Consider the following 21,830-nt stretch of genomic DNA (forward strand, 5'->3'; position numbering starts at 1 on the left):
AGACTAAGTCCTTTAGATTGAAGCATACAATTAGTAATTTCCTTTAAGGTGTGATTCTTCCTTTCAGCTACACCATTTTTTTGTGGAGTATATGGAACAATATGTTGCATTTGAATTCCATGCTCAATGCAAAAGTTGATGAATTTGTTGTTAACATATTCTCCGCCAATATCTTAGCTTAAGAATTTGATGTCCAGATTGTTTTTCAACAAAGGCCTTAAAGGCTAAGAATGTCATGCCAAGAGGTAAATCCTCAAAATGAGATTGTATTATTCATTTAGGTTGTTCATTATTATATACAAGAGGGAGTGACGATTAAGTTTCATCTCCCGATGACTCTGCATTTTCTCTATTATTTCTTTACACTATTTATAGTTGTTCACCCAATCCCTATGATTAGGTTTCAATTGTCCCCCCTAATCTGAAGGGATGTTGGTGAGTCCAAGCATCATTTTGAATCTTTTAAGCTTTTCTCTTCCAAGCGCTTTGGTGAAGATGTCTGCAATCTGCTCATTAGTGGAACAATGGCGAAGATGGAACAATGGCAAAGATGGATTGTTTTGGCCTCAACATGATGTAGAATCAGATGATATTTTGTATTGATGTGCTTTGTTCGATCAAGGAACTTTGGGTTCTTGGCCAACTTTATTGCCGAGGTATTGTCAATCATGAGTGGAGTCGAATGTACTTGTTTTACCTGCAAATCTTCCAGAATTTTCCTGAGCCACACAATTTCTTTTTTTGCCTCAACTGCTGCCACATATTCTGCCTCTATTGTGGAATCTGCTAGAACTAATTGTTTGCATGATCTCAAGGAGACAGCTCCTTTTCCAAGACTCATAGCATAACTTGAAGTAGATACCCCAGTTTCTTTGTCTCCATCGAAGTTTGAATCAGAGTATCCAGTCAAGCTGAAGTTGCCCACCTGTGTATATTTGAGTCCAAAGTCTTGAGTTCCCTTCAAGTACTTTAGAACTCTTTTTGCAACAGACCAATGTCCCTCACAAGGCTTTTGCACAAACCTGGAGAGGATTCCAATAGCAAAAGAAATGTCTGGTCTGGTAGTAGACAGGTAGTTGAGACTTCCTACAAGCTGTCTATACTTTGTTGCATCCTAAAATTCTTTTCCTTCAATGGATGTGAGCTTTAAGTTTTGTTCCATAGGAGTAGTCAGAGGATTGCATTCCACCATGCCAAACCTATTCAACAGATCTCCAATGTACTTCTTTTGAGAAAGGAATATGGACTTTAGATGTTGAATTACTTCAATACCAAGATAGTAATGAACATAGCCCAAATCAGTCATTTCAAAACCTTTCCTCAATCCCTTCTTTATGGATGCAATGTAGCTCTCATTGTTCCCTATCATCAAAACATCATCTACATATACCACAAGATATACAACTATTTTTCCAACTTTCTTGAAAAACAGAGTTGCATCATCAAGATCATAATGTTTGAAATTGAGTTTTAGAAGATGCTCAGTTAGTTTTTCATACCAGGCTCGCGGTGCTTGTTTGATGCCATACAAGGATTTCAAAAGTTTGCATACTTTATGTTCATGTCCTTTCACAACAAATCTTTCAGGCCGGGACATAAAAACATTCTCTTTTAGATCTCCATTCAAGAAAGTAGTTTTTACATCCATTTGATGGAATTTCCAACTGGTCTAAGCTACTAGGGAAAATAGTGTCCAGATGGTAGCCCATTTTAATGTGGGGGAAAAAGTCTCCTCATAATTGAACCCTTCCTTCTGTGCATAACCTTTTTCTACAAGCCTGGATTTGTTCTTGTCAAGTGAACCATTAGCTATATACCTGTTCTTGTAGATCCACTTGCAGCCAATTGGTTTGGTTCCCAATGGAGGATCAACCAACTTCCAAGTGCCATTCTTTATCAAGCCATCATACTCCTTTTGCATCGCTTCTTTCCATTCATCATGAGAAGCAACTTCTTTGAACGAAGTTGGTTCAAAATCTATAGACAAATTCAATTCACAATCATAAGAAACATCCATATCAACAGGTGAATCAGAGTCATCTACATCACCTCCATTTTGTCGAGTTGAATTTCTAGTTCTTGTCTTTCCAAACTCATCAAGATGAACACTTTCAAGTGTCTTTGTTAGCCACTTTGGGGGACCTTTCTGAGATGGTCCAGGTTGCTCCATTGATTGATTTGGGATTGAATCAAGATTGAGTCAAGACTGAATCAAGATTGAGTCTCCCAGTTCTGTCAATCACATCACTCAAAGTATCATCCATTGTTGGAGTTTCATGTGGGGGATAGAGTGCTTCGGAAGAAGATTCCACATGTTGATCTAGTATAGGAATCCCCCCTTCAAGATGTGGAATCTGATTATCAAATTCTTGAAATGATTTTGCATTTGCGAATCTATCCAAGCAATCAAATTTCCGCTCAACAACATTGTCAGTTTTGGATGATTCAAGAAAGATTACATCTCTAGATACAACAAAATTTTTATTGACCTCATCATAGAGACGATATGCTTTGGAGGTGTTTGAATACCCCATGAAGATACACTTACGACTTCTTGCACAAAGTTTGTTTCTATGTACCTTTGGTTTTAAGGCATAGCATGTGGAACCAAATACCCTGAGATGCTTTATCGAAGGAATGTGCCCATACCACATTTCATAAGGAGTCCTGTTTCTACTAGCATTAGATGGACATATATTCTTTACATATACAACACATAGAACTGCATCAGCCCAAAACATCAATTTTACATTCTTGAAAAACATCATGGAGCGCACCATATTTAAGATTGTCCTATTCATTCTTTCGGCTACTCCATTTTGTTGAGGATTATAAGGCACCATTGTTTGATGTTTGATCCCATGTTCGCGAAGATAGTTTTAAGATTCATTTGAAGTGTATTCTTTTCCATTATCAGTGCAAATAGATCCAATATGAGATTGTGCATCATTTTCAATCCATGGATGAAAGTTCTTGAATGTTTGAAAAGCATCAGATTTGTTCTTCAATAAATAAACCCAACACATTCTGGTGTAGTCATCAATAAATATCATCATATATTTATTCCCATTTGTAGAAGGAACAAGCATTGGACCACATAAATTTGAATGAATGAGTTTAAGTTTTCTATGTGCTCTGGAATGTGAATCATGAAAATATTGTTTGCTATGCTTTCCTAGAATGCAAGCATCACATTGCTTAAGTTTCCTAGGAATTGTAGGCAAACCGGTAACACCATTTTTCTTCAATAAGTGGAGGTTGTCTTAGTTCAAGTGTCCAAATCTAGCATGCCATAATAAACTTGATGGAAATGTACCTTCTTCATAATGATAATTGTATGAGAAATTTTGTGCATGAGCAGAGGTACCCTGCATCTTGAGAAGTCTTTCTTCTTCTCTTCCCGTCATGACAAGTGAGTGGTCTGATGCTTTTCTCACCTAAACCTTGCCATCAAACATATGAGTGTCCTTGTTGGCGGATGTGGACCAAGGACAACAAGTTTCTCCTTAGCTATGCGAGATATAAAACATGATGCAAAAGAAAGTCTGGAAGACCAAGCAATTTAAACCTGATTGTGCCAAGCCCTGATGGCTTGAGTTTTGATTTGTATGAAAAGTATAATGCTCCATCAACATTGTCAGTAAATTCTTTAAAAAATTCTCTTCTAAAATTCATGTGGCAAGTTGCTCCTGAATCAGGCAACCAATCATTTTTCCAGGAAGCAAGTGAAGCATTAAATAAGTCTTCATTTACTCTAGTATTATATTGTGCCACAACATAGTGAGCGGATTCAGGTGCTTTACCTCTCTTTGTCATCAGTTTTACCTTTGGGTTGGTTTCTTTCCTGCTCGATTCTGTCCCAAAGCAACTTGCATGTGGATGCATCATGTGATCCAACTCTTTTGCAACGTATGCAATGCAAATCTGACATTTCTCCTTGAGAGTGTCTGCCCCCCTGCCTCTGAAATTTCTTCCTCTTCCTCTTCGACCACCTCTTCCTCTAGAAGAATCTTGAGCAAGATTATTCTCTCTATGTGCAAGACACACAACCTCTTCAGAAGACTGAGGAGTTGTCTTCTTCCCAAAAGCTTTCTCTCTTTCAACAATTTTTTTCACAAGGGAGTCAAAGGTAATATCTTTGAGGTTTCGATTTGCTTGCAATGATTCAAGATAATTTGAGTAATTGGGATAAAGTGCCTTGAGAAAAGCTATCAGAGGAATGTCCAATTAAACATTAGTGACTTTGATATCATGCATAATAGATTTTACTTCTAATGCAAGAGCAAGAGGATCATCATTTTGTAATTCAAGGCTGAACAATTTAATCATGAGTTGAACAACTTCAAGTGCAGAGTGTGAGTCATAGAGTTCCTTCAGTTTTTGTAAGGCTTCGAAAGCATTTGAAAATGGTGAAATATGGTGACTCACCTCTTCATTTATTGATGCTTAAATAAATGCATAAGCCTTGTTATTCTTATTTTCCCGAATGGAGAATTCCTTGTCTGAGGTAGACTGTTCTAGCTCTTTGCCTTCGTCTCCAACACACACTCCTTTCCACATCTCATTAAAAATGAGAGTGTGTTTGATTTTCCGAGACCATTCAAGATAATTTTCCTTCTCATTGAGGACCACTCCCACAATAGATACTAATGAGTGCATTTTTAAAAAAAACTGTGAACTGTAAAAAAAAATATACTTCTACTACAAAATTTTACTCCTGATGGTAAAAAATTTAATTCTGATATATATATGGCAGAGGTATATTTGATGGAAAATACTAGCTCTAAAGGTACTATTATACCACTATCATACTTCAAAATCCATGATCTACAACAAGCTGCGCAGACAAGAAAAAAAATGCATACAACTGATCTTTGGAAAATACTGACTTCCCAAGGAACGCTCCAAGCATTAAATCAATGCCCCAATAAAAAATTCATCGTGGGAAGTTGTTGAAGATAAGGAAGCTTTGCATCTGCGGGTTGACATGTCGGGCCTGGGGAAGGAAGAAGTCAAGGTTTATACCGAGGAAAATGCCCTATTGATAAAAGGGGAATCCCTCTCAGAGGCAGAATTGGACAACAGTAAACAAAAATACAGTAGCCGCATCAAAATTCCCCCAAAAGTGTACAAGCTAGATCAAATCAAAGCGCAAATGAAGAATGGAATGCTTAAGGTCACTGTTACCAAGTTTACAAAAGAGGAGATAAAGAATGTGATTAATGTAAAGATTGAGTAGAGGTTTTCAGTAGGGGTTTTGAGTTCAAACACTAAAGCGGCGCAGGTGGTATAATGTATCGGAGCCGCATAGCATTAAAGTGGTGGTATCGGTGGACTAATATTGCATTTAAAAAAATGGAATTCAATACTCGGTTTCCACACGACTAGTAGGGGCTTGACAGGTCTCAGATTTCAACGGTGGAGTGGTATGAGTGCCGCAAAGCTTGTGAAAAACTACATGTAGCTACAGGATTGATGCCCTGAATTGGCTCAAACGATGACTCAATGCCACAATGAGAGTAGGCCGCAAGAAGGGAGTGGCTTTGGAAACAATGGCTAATGTGTAGAGGTATGCCAACAGTCTCATTTGGGATTGCGTACTAACTTGTGAGTAAGGGTTGGAAAGTGGTGCGGGCAAGCTGCAAGTTCGATGATATTCCGTGGGAAGAGTGGGGAGACAAGTCATTGAGGTAGGAATAGAAAATGCACATGACAGTGTAGGTAAGGTGGGTTCAGGCCTCAGGAGCATGAAAAAGGTGTTAGTTTTGCAAAATAGGTAGAACATAGGCGGGAGGGAGTTACAAGGGAAAATTGTAATCACTACAACAAAACCAACGATTTGCGCCAGATTTAGCGCCAGATTTTAGTGCATTTTTTTTGTAATTGTGATGAGCAACCTGGCGCTAAATCTGGCTCTATTGTACAATTTTTAAAGCGTCCTTTTTTTGCGTCAAATTTTGAACCAAGATTTGTATCTTATTTTATGACAGGTTTTGCTTCTAGTTTTGTGTCATTTTTTGCATCTATTTTTCATTCTCTTTTGCTTCCTATTTTGTGTCATTCTTTGCTTCCATTTTTGCACCATCATTTGCATCAAGTTTACACTGTATTTTGAATCCAATTTAACGTCTTTTTATGCATCCATTTTGTGTCAGTTTTTGCATCTAGTCTTACGCCAGGTTTTGTATCTAGTCTTACACTAGTTTTTGCTTCTATTTTTGCACCAGCTTTGGTGCCTATCTTTGCACCATGTGTTGAATTTGATTTAGCACCAAATTTTGCATCCATTTTTGTGCCCATTTTTGCATCTTTTTTTGGACCATTTTTTACATCCACATTTACGTTTGATTTGTCTCTATTTTTCCCATCTCATTTTGCACCATATTTTGCGTCATTTGTTTCATCCAATTTTGCATCATTTTTAACACGGTCTCTTGCATCTAATGTTACATCATTTTGAGCATCCAAATTTGCATTTATATTTGCATCTTATGTTGAGTCATGTGTTGTGTCCACCTTTGCATCTTATTTTGTGTCTAATGGTACATTCAATTTAGAGCCATTTTTTACGTCTACTTTTGTATTTGTTTTTGCACCAAGTTTTGCATCCAATTTTAAGCTATTTTATGCCCCTTTTTGCACCATTTTTTGTGTCTACTTGTGTCCAATGTTGCACCAATATTTACACCGACTTTTTCATCCAATTTTGCATTTTTTTGGTGTCTAGTTTTACATCGTTTTCACCATCCAAATTTGCATCTTTTTTTGCCTCATTTTGTGTCCACATTTGCATATAATTTTGTGTCTGAGTTCGAGCCTAAATTTGCATGTGATTAGGAATCATTTTTTACATCCAATATGGCATCCTTGGTTTCACCTTTTTTCAACCCCATTTTGCATCTTGTTTTATGTCTTTCTTACATCTTTTTTTTTTTTCCTTTTTTGCACCCAAGTTTGCATCCCAAATTTACACCATTATTTGCATCATCATTTGGTATATTAATTTGTAACGTTTTTTGCTTCTTTTTAACGCTCAACTTTGCATCTTATTTTACATCTAGTTGTTGTCTTTTTTGCATCTAATTTGGTGCCCATTTATGTGTCCTTGTTATTGCCCAATTTGATATCCTTTTGTATGCCATGTTTTGTTCCCTTCTTTGTGTCAACTATTGCACAATTTTTCACTTCTAATTTAAAACACTTTGTATGTCAATTGTTTACATTTTGTATTAATTCCTAGTTTAACATCCAATTTTACTTTCAATTTTGCATCCATGGTTACATCCGCATTTGACTTCTTATATAGAGTATATTTTTCTTTACATATACGACCCCCTTTATAGATTCATAGTGAAATATATGATAGTTTCTAAATATCATTAAAGCAGATATCACAATTCAAAATCATTTGTAAAGAAATTTAAGAGAAATTGAAAACATCCATCCAAAAAAATAACAATGTGTCATTAACAATTTTCAAAACATGTATAAAATAGCAACATAATACTAATAAAATCAGTATTATTTTTAATCAAAACAAGTAAAATTCAAATATGATTAACAAATCAAAATATTTCATGAATATCGTTATTCTACGATAAATTAACAACATACATAAATCAAACTCATCGTATGATTACAAAATCAAAATGTCTCATTGATATAGGGTAAATTCACAACACCCATCTAAACATAACAATGTCATTCTACACAATAATTTCTTCATAAAAAACAATGCATGTGCATGCCTAGCTACCACCACCAAGATCATCCTCATGATCATCTTGACCATCCTCATTACTCTGATCCACATCATCACCAACACCGCAACTATCATCATCATCTCCTCCTTCACCACCATCATCCTCATCCTCATCCTCATCATCTCCTGATATATGTTGAACATAATTTGGATCATCGTCTTGGCAATCATTACCTATAGCATTCTGACAAAAAAAATCAATATTACATGTTAGTATTAATTACATAACACAACGCATGTTTTTGTTATACAATGTTAACCATAAAATGAGGTAAGATATACTAGCATTTGCACCAGATGTTGCAAAGGGAACATCGTAAGGCATAAATTGAAAAATACAAATACAACAAAAGAATACTTTGATAAAGAATAAAAATATATTGAATGCTCAAATCAATGCCCCATTAACTGGAAGCATTTAGTAGACATATCTAATGCAGAGACAAGCAAAAATATATAATTCTTCAAATTCTAGATGGATGCAATCACTTAGTAATGCCATGTTGAGAACCTTCCTCTACTTGTAATATCCTCTATCAGGGGAAACCTTCACGCCTCTACCTTATATCAACACTGACGAAGTTAGCAATCCCATTGGCCCATCCTATTTATCTGTCAAGTTTGAAGCATAAGGCAAGTGACTGGACACTGGTATTATACAATAAGCTGAAACCTAAATTGAACTTCCCCCATGGGCATGACGGACAAGAGATGGGGCTTTTCTTAAATAGAAGAGATAGGGCAATCTTTACATCCCTACGTCATCAACACTGATGAAGTTAGCAATCCCATTGGCCTATCCTATTTACCTGTCAAGTTTGAAACATACGGCAAGAGACTGGACACTGGCCAATCCTATCAGATATCCCTCTATCAAAGCAACATTCTAATGGCCCCTGCTACAATTATACAATATCTAGAGAGCATCATTAGAAACATCCTTTGGAGAGATAAAAATGAAAACAAGTGGCCTCTACTCCATTGGAAATGGGTGGCATTTCTTAAATAAGGTACGAGGGACAGAATGCAAGATCTTTTTAGCAAGGTCCCCTATACGAAAATCTATTGATACTATTGATGGAAACACACTTTGGAATAAATCAATTAGAAGTATCTGGTGTGAGGCAAAAAATAGAAGAGATAATCAAGAAAATATGTATGCCTAAAGGTTGTATAATCTACAACGATGTGCTTCAAAGTAAAATTTTATCTAAGGTAGACACAGAAGTTTCAATTCATACAAAATTAACTATCAAATTGTTTTGTTTAGACTCTTAGAGCTAACTTTAAGTTTTAACAGCAGAAGATCAGACAGACCAGTAGTTTAGGAACTCTGCACTCCTCACCATTTTTGTATACTTATGGAGAAATTATAGATTTGTCAGATGGATGAAGATGTTTCTGAAAGCATCATTTTGCAAACATGCAAATTCTCCTCTGCGTAACCAAATAAAAGCTGAAAAAAGAGAAGAAACCAAAAAAGGGGTAGAAGTATAGGCCAACCCAATGTGAAATTTCAATATAACCTTCTCTAACCTTGTCTAATTTCTAAACAACACATTTAACTAGTCATTGATGTCATGTTTCCTCTTTGATGCTTTACATCAAATTAACTTCATCTAACCCCAGCAAGGTAGATGTGCCCACCACACCACTTCATGAGAATGTGTACACAGTTGTACGTCCCTTCATTATCTCAGATGATGCTTTTACTCTCCACCAAACTCCTCGCATGAGAAAAGCAATCTTTGCAAGGTCTCAGTTCAGATTTGGGAAGCTTTGCAAAGGCACATTGTGTTGTTTCATGATGGTAAATGTTATTCATGAATGGCAATTTCTATCTAATTATGCTGAATCCAGGGCATCCTCTGTTATTCCTTGCTGCTTTATGGTTTTTCTGGTTTTGTTTATGGTGGTGTGAGGCTTTGTCGAGGTGTGGTGTGAGAGAGGGACCAGACCATCTTGGGCTACCCTCCTCTTGGGATCAGCTCCTACTCAGGTCTCTTTATTTTCTTGCTCTCGTCAAGTCCTTACTCCTCAGTTGGCCGGGGCACGCACTTCTGAGGTGGATTCTATCTGCAGCAGGGCCTCCTCAGGGCATACATAACCCCGAAAGCTCATCAATTGCCGTGTGAGTTGGAACTAGCATTTGAGGGTGGGAAAATGGCAATGGAAATTTGAGAGGTATCACTGCTTCATTGCTGAAAGGTCATCTATCAAGAGTAGATGTACCAGTCCCTTTACAACTAGACAGCTGCAGGGAAGGGTACTCCTTTCCAAAAATGACACTAAAAACAAAATTCTGATGATGATGAACATGATGCAGTTGGAATTTAAAGCCATGGACAAGCATTTGACAAGGATAAAAGCAGTCTTACTGCATGGCAAAGGCCCAACTCATCTAGACAGTCCAGGTGATCAAGCACCCATAGATGTGGAGGTTTCCACCTCCTAGTCTCCTCATGAAAATTTATGTTTTCTATCTTTACTATTATAGTAGGATTATGTGTTATATTTTGTGGCTGTTAAGCCAAGGCACTGTAGGATTTTTTAGAACTCAGTATATTTTTTTAAAATGTATATTTTTGGACAGCAGACCTCCTGTATTGCCAATGGTCCGGTTTCCCTAGTGGCAGACCAGAGGCATACAGAAGGTTGGATCATATGTGATCATCAACAGTTAATAAAAGGCCTTTAAATTACCTCCCCACCCCCTCCCAAAAATAAAAAATAAAAAATAAAAATCATCTATAAAGTTTAGAAACTCAATTATTGAGAAGATTTTTCGGCATAAATCACATCATAAATCATTTGTCGACGCGTTCCAAACCAACAAGTGTGGTTCATCGTCAGGACAAGTTGAAGATCCAGACCATGGCAGATTATTTTCCAACTAGAAAAATTAAATCACAACTAGGTTATTATCCAGCTAAGATTAATCAGAAATCAATTTTTTAAAAGTATGTTCTTATCAAGCCCAAATTTAATCAAACTTCAAAAGTATGTTCTTATCAAGCCCAAATTTAATCAAACTTCAATTATACCCTGAAGATGAGCTCTGCAGTGTGGTCAAAAAATTGAGGAATAATCTACTCCAACACAGCTCTCCTCTTGAATAAAATAATGTCCAGCTACCTGAGCTTTAAAGTCATTCTAACCTTTTGTATGGAAGATTTATAGAATTCATTTCCATTTTAGTTATAGAAAATCCCAATAAAGATAGTGATTGATTTCATGTTTGTACATATGTAATGAACACTTAGCACAATAGTATAGCTCAGTTTGCCCAACCCTTTCTACAGAAGGCATAATACCCAGGGAGGTTACAGGATCTATTCCCAAGTAGTTCTGTCCAGTTACTAGCTGGTATTTCAACTAGAAGTCAATTCCATTCCTCACCCAGAAAAAAAAATACAGGGAAAGGAGGGAGAAAGGGGGATTCCATCACTCTGACAATGTACCAACTTCCTCACTTGGAACAGTTAATATGTGGGCAAGTTAAGGGAACATCTTTCTCTGGGAAAATTAATATAAACAATTACTGATGCAGTTACCTCCTTATAATGGCATAAATAAAAATTTTGTTGAATTAATGTTTGTAAGGAATTATCTTTGTAAGGTTCCAATTTTGATGTACGGGCAGAATAAATTATAAACCTATCCATCAACCAAATGAGTCTTGCAAAAAGAAAGAGATAAAGAGAAACTATTCACAAAACTTACCTTTAGCATTTGATGGCCTCCACTATCACTGGTGCTGAAAAGTTGCAACATCGGTGTTTCTTTTTGCGAAGGAGAGTGAGTAATTTCACTGCCTTTCTCAAAATTTGATAAATCACCCTCCCAGTCCTGTAGTAGTCACAAAGAAACATCTTAATATAATGAGGCATTTTCCAAACAAAACCTTTTTAAAAATGGTGCATTGGATAAGGTAGCCTACGTCAGAACACTGTACAGGTCATAGAGGGAAGACCTGTAGCTGCTCTCGGATGGCAGGCACAACCTTATGCAAACTGTCAAAACAGCATGGCACACTTCCCGACTTCACATCATTGTATGTCGAATCTATGCTTCGAATAAGACACAGTAGCTCTTTTGAAGATACCAAAACACTTAATACCTACAGATGAAAACAAAATATTACATTAGAATACAACAGACTTTAACAAATTATAAAACCGGTTTTCTGGAAAAGCAAAGAATAGAGGTAACACTGCAAAGGACACGTTCAGAAAAAGATGTTATTGCCATTACATATCTCAGTTCTAATGATACAATGAAATACGCATGGAAATTCAACTGTGAATAACCACAGTCCACCCTTTTGAATCCCATTTGATATACTTGTCCGAAAATACATTAACAAACAAAATTATACATGTACTATGAACTCCAGTATAAACTGACATAAATCTCAGCCAAATACCAAACCTGTTGAAAATTAAAGTGATCATGAATATACAACGAAAATGCACGAATGTAAATTGGATTTCAAGTATTGTTTCTATCTGGATAAAAGAAACAAATTAGAAATAATAACCACCAACTGCTACCGTTATCAAAGAAGTGAACTTGTTAGAAGATCAAGCTAAAACAGTGAAATATTGAAATCCAGGAACATTTTCAATAAGACATTAAAAAACAATCATCAAACTTGGCAGGAAACGCAAGGTTTCAGGCAAGACCACTGCCCACCCAACCATGATCCACCTAAGTAACATTGAGTTGCACTCACTTCTTATGTGACTTGAGAATGGATTACGAATGCCGACTATTGGCATATCAACATTATCCAGACAGTTATAGGGAAAGATTTGAGAAACTTAGGACTTCAATTTTCTTTGAAAGAAACAGACTTACTACACACATTCAGGACATTTTTTGGTCAGAAAATCATTATGATTTACCAGCATGGATCCATCTTAAGCACAGATTCACATAAGTTGATATTCACATAAGTTATTGATATAGATCTTCAAGTCTTACTACACACATTCAAGACATTTTTTGGTCAGAAAAGCATTATGATTTACCAGCATGGATCCATCTTAAGCACGGATTCACATAAGTTGATATTCACACAAGTTATTAATATAGATCTTCAAGTAATTTATTTATATAAAGTGTTAACTTATTTTTTGAAAAGTATAAGGTTTAAACATCTTACTCGCATAATTTTTTTTACTTCTAATTACTTTACATGAAATTATATTATAGGTCAAATGGATAACTAATTAAACATGTATAGCATATTCTTTTTTTCTTTTTTATTATAGCCAACATTACTTTTCTATTTAGAGAATATTTTATTTTTATTTTAAGAGGGACACATGTCAACTCTAGAGTCCAAGTTGAGCACGGACATACTTACACATCACGTTCACACTGGGCTGTAAAATGAGCCTCCTAGCCCAATTATACTATAAAGACAGCAAACATGATCACTCCCAATTTGTGTTGAGAACCCTTGACAGTGCATAAGAATATACCAAAAAACATTTTCTTCAAAATTGCATAGTCAAACCAGGTTTGGGTTGGGATCACAAGTTTGTCCATATCCATTCAATATCTATGCCCATTATACAAAGTTAGCGAAGTACCTATCAGATGTAAAATGCAAAACTCAATCCTTCTTTGCAGAACTCGTCCAAAACATGAAGCATATAAATTGCTCGCTGAATTATCAAATAGAAGTAACTTCAGTGCAATGACATCAGGCTGAATTTACCCATTGTTTCTCGAGCAATAGACATGATAATTTATGGAAATGACCCTCCACAAAAGACTGTAAATAGATGGTGTGCTTAGCTATTTGATTGGAAATCTTGTCTACAACTATTTAAACTACAATGAATTTGTCAACATAAAATAATAAGTTGGATAGGTATTTTTCAGACACAAAGCATTTGAGATCCAAAAAATAGACGCTAATCTAAATGTCTCTAATTTAAACCACAGACAATTATTTGTTTGTTGAATTAACAACCAAATTAAGTTTCAATAACACGACGTAATTTTCACATACAAAGCATTTGAGTGCAAAATAAGAAAGATAGTTTAAACGCTTATAAAATAAACCAAGGACATTTTTTGTCTGTTAAACTAATAAACAATTATATCAAATTCAAGCCTACATTTACATGCATGAAGACTGCTCATAACTTAATCTATCAGGAATGGATCATTTGTTGTTAATGTTGAATTTTTCTGTTAATATAGCACTGACAGCAAGGCAAATTCAATATTTAAAAGGCAGCAATCTACATTCGGATCTGGACAACACTTTTTCTCCTTTCCTGCTATGTGATTATTCCCATGCAAGAGGAAGTTCCAACTAATTGATTTTCACACTTCCAAAAGTAAATTCCTCATGTCTGAATTTTCTAGATACAAAACCTAGGTATAATAATCCTAATTGTTGATCCTACCTTGAAATAAGTACCTTTAATCCACCATTGGATCTTGCTTTAAATAAACATGGGGTCTTGCTTGAAGTGTCAAAGTTTATTCATCTATTCCTTTCTATTATCAATAAGACATAATAGAATAAAGGAAAGAGCAATGCACCTTGTGAGTCATCTGAAGAACTGCCTTGGTATTTGATGTGCACGAACTTGTGGGCAAATACAAGAAACTGAACAACAAGAGAGCTATAAAAAGGATAATTAGCCAGAACATAGTTTTGCCAATGATCATTATATCCATAACAACTTTCTTTCGTGCTTCTTTTTACTAATGATCCCACAAAATCAGTACCAGTCTTTTGCTTTTGAAGCAAGCTACCTGAAAGTGGAGACAATCGTTGATCCCTATCCCTAAGCATCTTATTCTCTGCCTCCAAATAATGATCCTCTTCGAGAGCGGGCATCATTTCGCCTTCTTCACCAATATTCCAAGGCTGTAAATAATCCAACCATAGATCAATAATGTGTGTAGCCTTCTTCAGACAAGCACCTACTGGCCAATAACTGAAAGCTCGTAATATAAACCTGTACAAAGGCCTCTGTAACAGAAGGGACCATGTAGCAGGCACAACCAAACTACTCCGTGGCAAGGAAAATGACCTCAATCTCAAGGTATCCATTTGTGATGCAGCTCTCCATCCAGAATTCAACTCTTCTTGAGGACAACACAAAGTACTGCTTACATAATTGACCAGTATTTTCACAGCCTCTGTGATTTCTACACTGGGGAGACCATACCTATGATATCGATTATTAACAGGTAACAAAATACCAAAAGACTGGCAAACCCGTGAAGGTAAGGGCGAAAAATCGTCATTCACTAACCAAAACTGTACAAAGGTATGAACAACAAACTCGGCGCGAGAAAATATCGATGGATTCTCCTCGAAAAAATGATGTACAGACACACTAGGAGCACAAAAATCAGATATAGGAACAAATTTGTGTAGATACAAATTCAGAAGATGCAAATAAGGGCTAGAATTGAACTTCACAGGCCTTCCATTGTCATGGCTACCGTGCAAACTATGCAGAGAAGACGCCCATTTCTCGAAACGAGACCGGGAAGCCTTCTTAAACCCCAATTTCATTTCATCCGAATCCGAACGATGCATAATATCATTATCTTTGCATACAGCGTAATAAGTAAACCAAAACATAAAATACTCAAATGCATTCAACTGCACCTGAATCCTCCTCCATGGCCGTCCTCCTTCAATCGGTCTTTAAATAAAGCAGGGCAGACTTCAGATAAGATATACAAACCCCTCTCCGACTGAAGCATGTGACGAATCCACGCCGGAAGGCGCTCGGATGGAAACACATAGCGAACCACATTTTCCTCGTCTGCGGCAAAGATTGACGAAAACAAAGCTCCAGACGGCGAGAGAAGATTTACGACCGCATTCGCGGAATGCTCAGAGGTCTGCGCGATCCATCCGCCAATGCCGGACGGCTGTAAGACCTCCTCGAAGCCGAAGATCTTGCGGAGCAGAACGGGGAAGCATGTTATGTAAAAATGCCTGGTCTGATCACAGCTGTGCCTATCGATGAAGGATTCCACGACCCGGCATGAATTCAAAATATCAGACGATGATGAGGAAGCATTCAATAACAGCGAACTTAATTCTTGGGCTTCGAAAGAGAAATCTGTCGAAGGTGAAGAAGACACGGCCATTGCACCTCAATTTTACAGTCTCTCTACTGATCCGGTCGGAGGCTTAAATCCCGAGATAAACCCCTTGAATCTTCCTGAACCCTCATGCAGAACCACTAAACCCTACACTACATCGGATCGCAGCACTCACTGATCTAGTATTATAGGCATTCGAAGGTGGGGATACTCTTCTCTTCATTTCAAAATATTTGCACCGCCTTAAGTAGCTTTTCAACTTTTGCCATTTCCCTTGAAAGACGTTAGTGTGGGGTGGGGAAATTATGTTGTTTTTGAGGAGTTTTTTGGTTTGTGGGGACAGGGCCACTCTTTATGTGACCATCTGGGCAAGCGAGGCGGTAATCTTAAGTTCTTGCAAGGATATCTTATCTCTTATGGATTAATATGATTATTGATACTCTCTTATGAATTACTTACATTAGTGATAAGGATAGGGGATTAAAAATTTAAATATAATAATAAATTATATAAAAATAAATAAAAATTTGATGGGGTGTTGAGATGTGTGTTAGGTTACTGAGCGGATTTGTTATTCCGTTGTCACCCCAAACATTAAAGAGAGGGATAGTGTCGCCCACATTTAATGATAATGCACTGTTTTAATTTGGAAATCTTTGAAACTTCCTCAATTTCCTACAATTGTTGGGGTCAAATTGATGATATTTGGTGTCAATGTCGTGTTGTCGGGTTATCTATGGGATATTTCCTCTGCGGCTTCTATAGTAGTTCCTTAAGCAACGTGGAAGGTCCAAGTTGTTCTTCCATGTTGGTTTGGCCTTCCATCCTTCACTCCATTTCATGAGCTAGACTATCTACATTTTCCAAGTATTGGCAAGGTTGCATGTGGCCCGCATACCCACTGGTGGGAGTACCTGCACTTAAACTCTTCTAGGTTTATGGGAGCTCAACTCCAACAAGTATACTAGTATTGTCTTTGCTCTTAATTTTTTCCACTGGGTCAGCTACATTTATATTACTTTGGTTTGCTTGGTTTAGGATTCTTTGGGGAAGGTTCAACGTGTTATCTAGGGGTGAGGTAGCCTTGTCCTCCTCCTGCCTACGACAATCTTCCTCACATTGTGTCTTGGTTTTACCATTCCTTTGCAACTCCTTTAGCCTTTGGTTTACCTTCCACCTTTATCCCTAAAATCCTTCATTTTGTACATTGTCCATTGGCCTCACTTTGGTTTTCAATCCCCTAAAATCCTTTTGTCTTTCGAGACTTCACCAATTAGGTTCACTCGCCTCATTATCACCGTGCCTCAACAATGGATGTGGTCGAGACGTGGCTCTGATGGTTAAGGCCCTTTTGGCAAACCCTGTGCTCAGTTGCAAGCCCTAATTGTTGTTTACCTCTTCAATGCAACTACACCCCCCCCCCGCCTTCCCATGAGAAGTCCAGGATGAAATTGTTAGAAAATCGATAATGGCAGCTTATTGTACTTATTTGCCTTTAACTTGATATTTGCTTGTGAATCTTATTTATCTTCTTTGTGTTCTTTAGTTAGATCTATTCATCAAACAATGTCAAGAACAATAATAACAACAATAGACACATATATTGGCTTTCTTCTTAAAATATGCTTCAAATGATATACAAAGACCCAAACCCTAGACCAATCCTTCTCCTAGTACCAAGTCATCCCTTCCTTAAATCCTTCCTTGATTCTACACCAAAATGTTAGACACTGCAACTTTGACCTGCCAACTTCAATACTGCTACCCAACCTGCAACTTCGACCCTGCAATTTCGACCTTAAAGCTTCCAAGGAAACCCTAGAGCAGCCTCCTCTTGGGACCTTCCTAATAGCAAGACAACTCCTTATGAGTTCTAGATCAAGTATCCTTCCTTCTAGTTACAAGATGTTGCACTTCATCTTCCTACAACTCAGACCTGTAACTTCACTTCTTCCTGCAGCCCAGAAACCCTAGAATTTCGCACGTGTGAGAGAGATAGAGCCCAAAACAAAATATTTATGTCCTTCTTGTGCTTTCTTGGCCTTCACTCTTCTTTTCCTGCTCTTCCCAGCTATAGATCGAACTCTTTCTTGTAGATTGAACTTGTTGAGTGAGTTTTTCCAAATGAGGTTGAATTGCTTCCTTTTATATCCTTCTCAAGGGGTTGAATTCTCTCCTTTAGGCCGACTTGATTTTCCCAGGGTCGACTTGTACTTTAGGAGCTTCCAGGATTTTCTAAACTCAAAAATAATTATTTTTACAAATATATTTTTGCCCATAAGGGTCTTATAAACATGATGTTGACTCCTTTGACTCGAGACAGTAAATCCTAAGACCTAACAAACCCTATAAGCATGAAGAACATGCTTTACCTAAAACACAATCAATAATGAGCATGAAACCCATGCTTTAATAATAATATATTTTCTTTTCTTTTCTTGTTTGTTACATAGGATACATATTGAAATGAGTACAACAATTATGAAGACCGAAACTAGTTACATTTTCAATAATCCCTCTTAACTAGGGAGGTATTCATAATTGTACACTCAGTACAACATCATATCTCAAATTGAAGAGTTATCACAAAAAGAGTCGGATTGATAAGCCATATTGTAAGCATCATCATCATGACCAGCATTGTCTCTTAGGCCTAACTAGACAATCTCTTCTTTAATCAAGAGCATTATGTTGGGAGGCTTTATGTGTGATACCACGCTACCTCTACAAGGAACATACCCCATCTGGATGTCTATAAGATATGTCCTATTAGGACTATTCTTATCTTGGATCTCGAATCTTGAGTCCTCAAAGAATATCAGTCCTCTTCGACCACTCTTCACTTGGATACTTATCACATCCTCAAACAGTGTTGGTCCCTTTCCTTTCTTAAATGTAATATCATCAAGGAAACCGCAAATTCTTATCCAATTCTCTGCCATTCTCTCTTCATCACTTGAAGAGGATAATGTACAAGTGATGTCCCACATCACTCCCTCTCAACCAAAGACAACATCCCTATTCTCCTTTAATCTTGAGAATAACCCCCTCTAAAAAATAGAGGAGATCTAGACTTCCCTTTTATTTGAGAAGTCATCATCACAAGCCTTACAATTTGCCTTCATAAGAGTATTAGCTACCAGTTCTTCATAGTTTTCTGGCTCCCTCTTTCCTCTACATCATCGAGCTTTCTTTCTTTCAAGATATCATGGAGCCACCTTCTCTCTTCAATCTTGTGACAAGTTTCAGGGTACCTTTCTTGCTTATCACTTTCATATTCAACATGAAGGCATTGCATTGAGCTTTCCCAAACTTGAAGCTTGATCATTGCTTCCTTATAAATGTGATATTCTTTAACCTTCAGGTTATCTTATCATACTTCTACCATCCCTTTCCAAATTAACATTTCTTGAACTTACAGCTTTCCAGTACCAAATATTGAGCTTCCCTCAATATTCTTCATCCATACAATTGCACTTGCCTCAACTGCCATCATATATTCCTGTGACATTCTTCCAGGTAGAAAAATAATATGTTAACCAAATAACCAACAATAATGAAAATTAGACTTGCCTCGTTATGATGACCTTCTCATTCCATCAACATCCTCATGATCCATCTCCATATGAATCTTCCTTCATGCATCAAAGTGCCGAAGGATCGAACTTTATTACCAAGTTACAATTTTTCTTCTAGGGACTAGACTAGATGTTAATCATCGTTATACATATATTTTAGAGAAAGTCTTAAATTATTTACACATCCTTAAGTAAGCCAAATCATATTCCTTTCAAGCATCATATATCCATATACATAAGCATATTTTATGACCAACTTTCTTTCACAAGATTCTATACACAAGAATCTTATCTAGAGTTTTAGATCCAACATGCATTCCTATGCTTTCATCCAATCATTTAGATATTCATATATCTCGCAAAGAGCCTACATCCTGACCATTGCATTCTTTCATCCCTTTACTAGTATTGGTTCCACATTACATGGAATGTCTACTTAACCTTGCCATGATGATTTTTCCAAAGACCTTCAAAAAACGATGGTCTTTCCTGAATCATGATGATTCAACTAAGCAGGATGATATTTTCTAATATAATGTTAGATAATGCTTGGATGGTCAATATGCAAAATGGTTTATCTATCCATCTATCTAGATGATCTCTACAAAGAAACTTAATCATGTAAATTCTATACATGCTACTATCATATGCTTCTTTCTAAGATGTTAAACAAAACATATTATCCTAAAATAAATATTAAACTTCACAGAGAGCCGGACAGTCAGTGAACCTTCTTTAGTAGTAAAGATCCTTCACTTCTTCCTTCTTTGCCTTCTTCTCAGGTTCTCCCATTGCTTCGGCCACATGAGCTTCATTCCTTTCCTTTATCTTATTGTTATGCTAGTTTGGAAAGTCCCTCCTAGAGTGTCCAAATTCATTACATCCAAAACATTGCGCTTTGGATATGTCTTTCTTCTTGGCCTTGCCAAACTTTCCCTTCTTCAACTTCTTAACTCGGGCTAGAAAGGCTTGAGATTGCCCATCTGATCCAATATCATCCTTGACCTTGATCCTTGATTCTTCCAATATGCATTGCACCCACAACTTATCAAAGGGATTTGAATCCTTCTTGGAGTAGATGCTTGTTGCAAAGTTGCTCCATTATGGTGGCAATGCATTTAGTATACAGATGGCTACTTCAGAATCAATGATTGGTTCCCCAAGTCCTTACAGATGGCCTCTTAGTTGAGAGATTGTCATGAGGAAGGATGCCACATCCTAATCCTTTGATTTCCTCATTATGTACAACTTGTTCCTTAACAACATATTTTGACCTGTTGTACTGATGTCATCGACGGCCATATGGTAAACCTCTACTCTAGAGGTTCTATTATTGTAAAATTTCACAACTATGGAAGTTGTGGCAAGGTCTCAAAGGAGGGACTTTCTTTTTGGGGCAAAACTAACCTTTTTTCAAAAGATAGTTTCTATAATTGAATCCATCTTCAATATCCATTTCTTCAACCCCACTCTGCCGGATTTGAATATTGAATCCCCCCTACTTATTTTGGGATGAGATGATCTTTCAAAAGCCAACATAAATATATTGGGGACTTACAACAATATACAAACTAAGCAAGGAAGGGTATACACACATGTGTTAGAATTTGAATTGAAGTTGACTTGAGCAAAGGTATAACAATGCATATTTAATTAAATATTGGTGATTTTAACAACCACGTCCATTAGATTAAAATAATGATACTTTATGTGTATCTATATGCAAAGACGAAATACTTGAAAGGCACCTTCCCAACAACAAAGGTCATTATAAGAAAAATGGAAAAATAACAAGTTGATGGGTGGTATGATTGAATGAAGAATCAAAGGGCAAGAAAGAAGAGACATCCAAGTTTAGTCCTAATAAAAGATTTTATGGCCCCTTCCAAGGAGTGCATTATTAAGAGGGACACAAACATGATCATGGAGTCTGTGCTAAAGTCTTATGGGAGAAATAGGAAGCATGTGAATGAGATATTATGGATTTCAAAAGAGAAATCATGTTATTCAATCCAATAGAAGCAAGTGGATTGGTGCTACTTGAGACTCCATAAGCTCTAAATCAATTGGTGAAAGCAAGAAGTCTAAAAGATAAATACAAAGAAAGGAATATCCATCTATGTACAAATCTACAATAAATAAATTCAAAACTATACAGTGTTTCCATATAGACAATGTTAGGTCCCTATAACACTAGTGATTCCCCCATTACTAGTGTCATTGTGGCCCTTACTGTTATTGTTGTGCCCTTATTGTCCCCATATTGTTATTATTGTGCCCCATAGAAGCCCACTATTGTTATTTTTGTGCCCTTATATTATTATTGTTATGTTGACTTTGATTATATTGTGACCCCTTAGACTCCTATATATAGAAATGAGGCTTTGTCATTT

The 21,830-nt window shown here is 36.7% G+C and overlaps 1 protein-coding gene across 1 annotated transcript; it reads right to left on the reverse strand.

The window, feature by feature from the left end:
- Positions 1-7,548: 7,548 nt before the first annotated feature.
- Positions 7,549-15,341, reverse strand: LOC149173629 (uncharacterized). Its single transcript, XM_089426767.1, has 5 exons — positions 14,377-15,341; positions 12,073-12,193; positions 11,736-11,882; positions 11,486-11,611; positions 7,549-7,946 (listed from the first exon to the last, which is right to left on the reverse strand). The coding sequence occupies exons 1-5, from the start codon at positions 15,339-15,341 to the stop codon at positions 7,749-7,751; spliced, it is 1,557 nt and encodes a 518-aa protein (XP_089282893.1). The 3' UTR covers positions 7,549-7,748.
- Positions 15,342-21,830: the final 6,489 nt, after the last annotated feature.

Source organism: Pinus tabuliformis, chromosome 4_2, assembly GCF_031772625.1.
Source record: "Pinus tabuliformis cultivar Carrire ecotype Pingquan chromosome 4_2, CPIR1, whole genome shotgun sequence".
Classification (NCBI taxonomy): domain Eukaryota; kingdom Viridiplantae; phylum Streptophyta; class Pinopsida; order Pinales; family Pinaceae; genus Pinus; species Pinus tabuliformis.

Coding starts and splice junctions, on each gene's coding strand:
- LOC149173629 (XM_089426767.1), bottom strand. CDS start 15,341: ATGCATCGTTCGGATTCGGATGAAATGAAATTGGGGTTTAAGAAGGCT. Junction 12,194..14,376: donor TTTCTTGTATTTGCCCACAA/GTTCGTGCACAT, acceptor AATTTTCAACAG/GTTTGGTATTTGGCTGAGAT. Junction 11,612..11,735: donor CCATCCGAGAGCAGCTACAG/GTCTTCCCTCTA, acceptor TGACTACTACAG/GACTGGGAGGGTGATTTATC.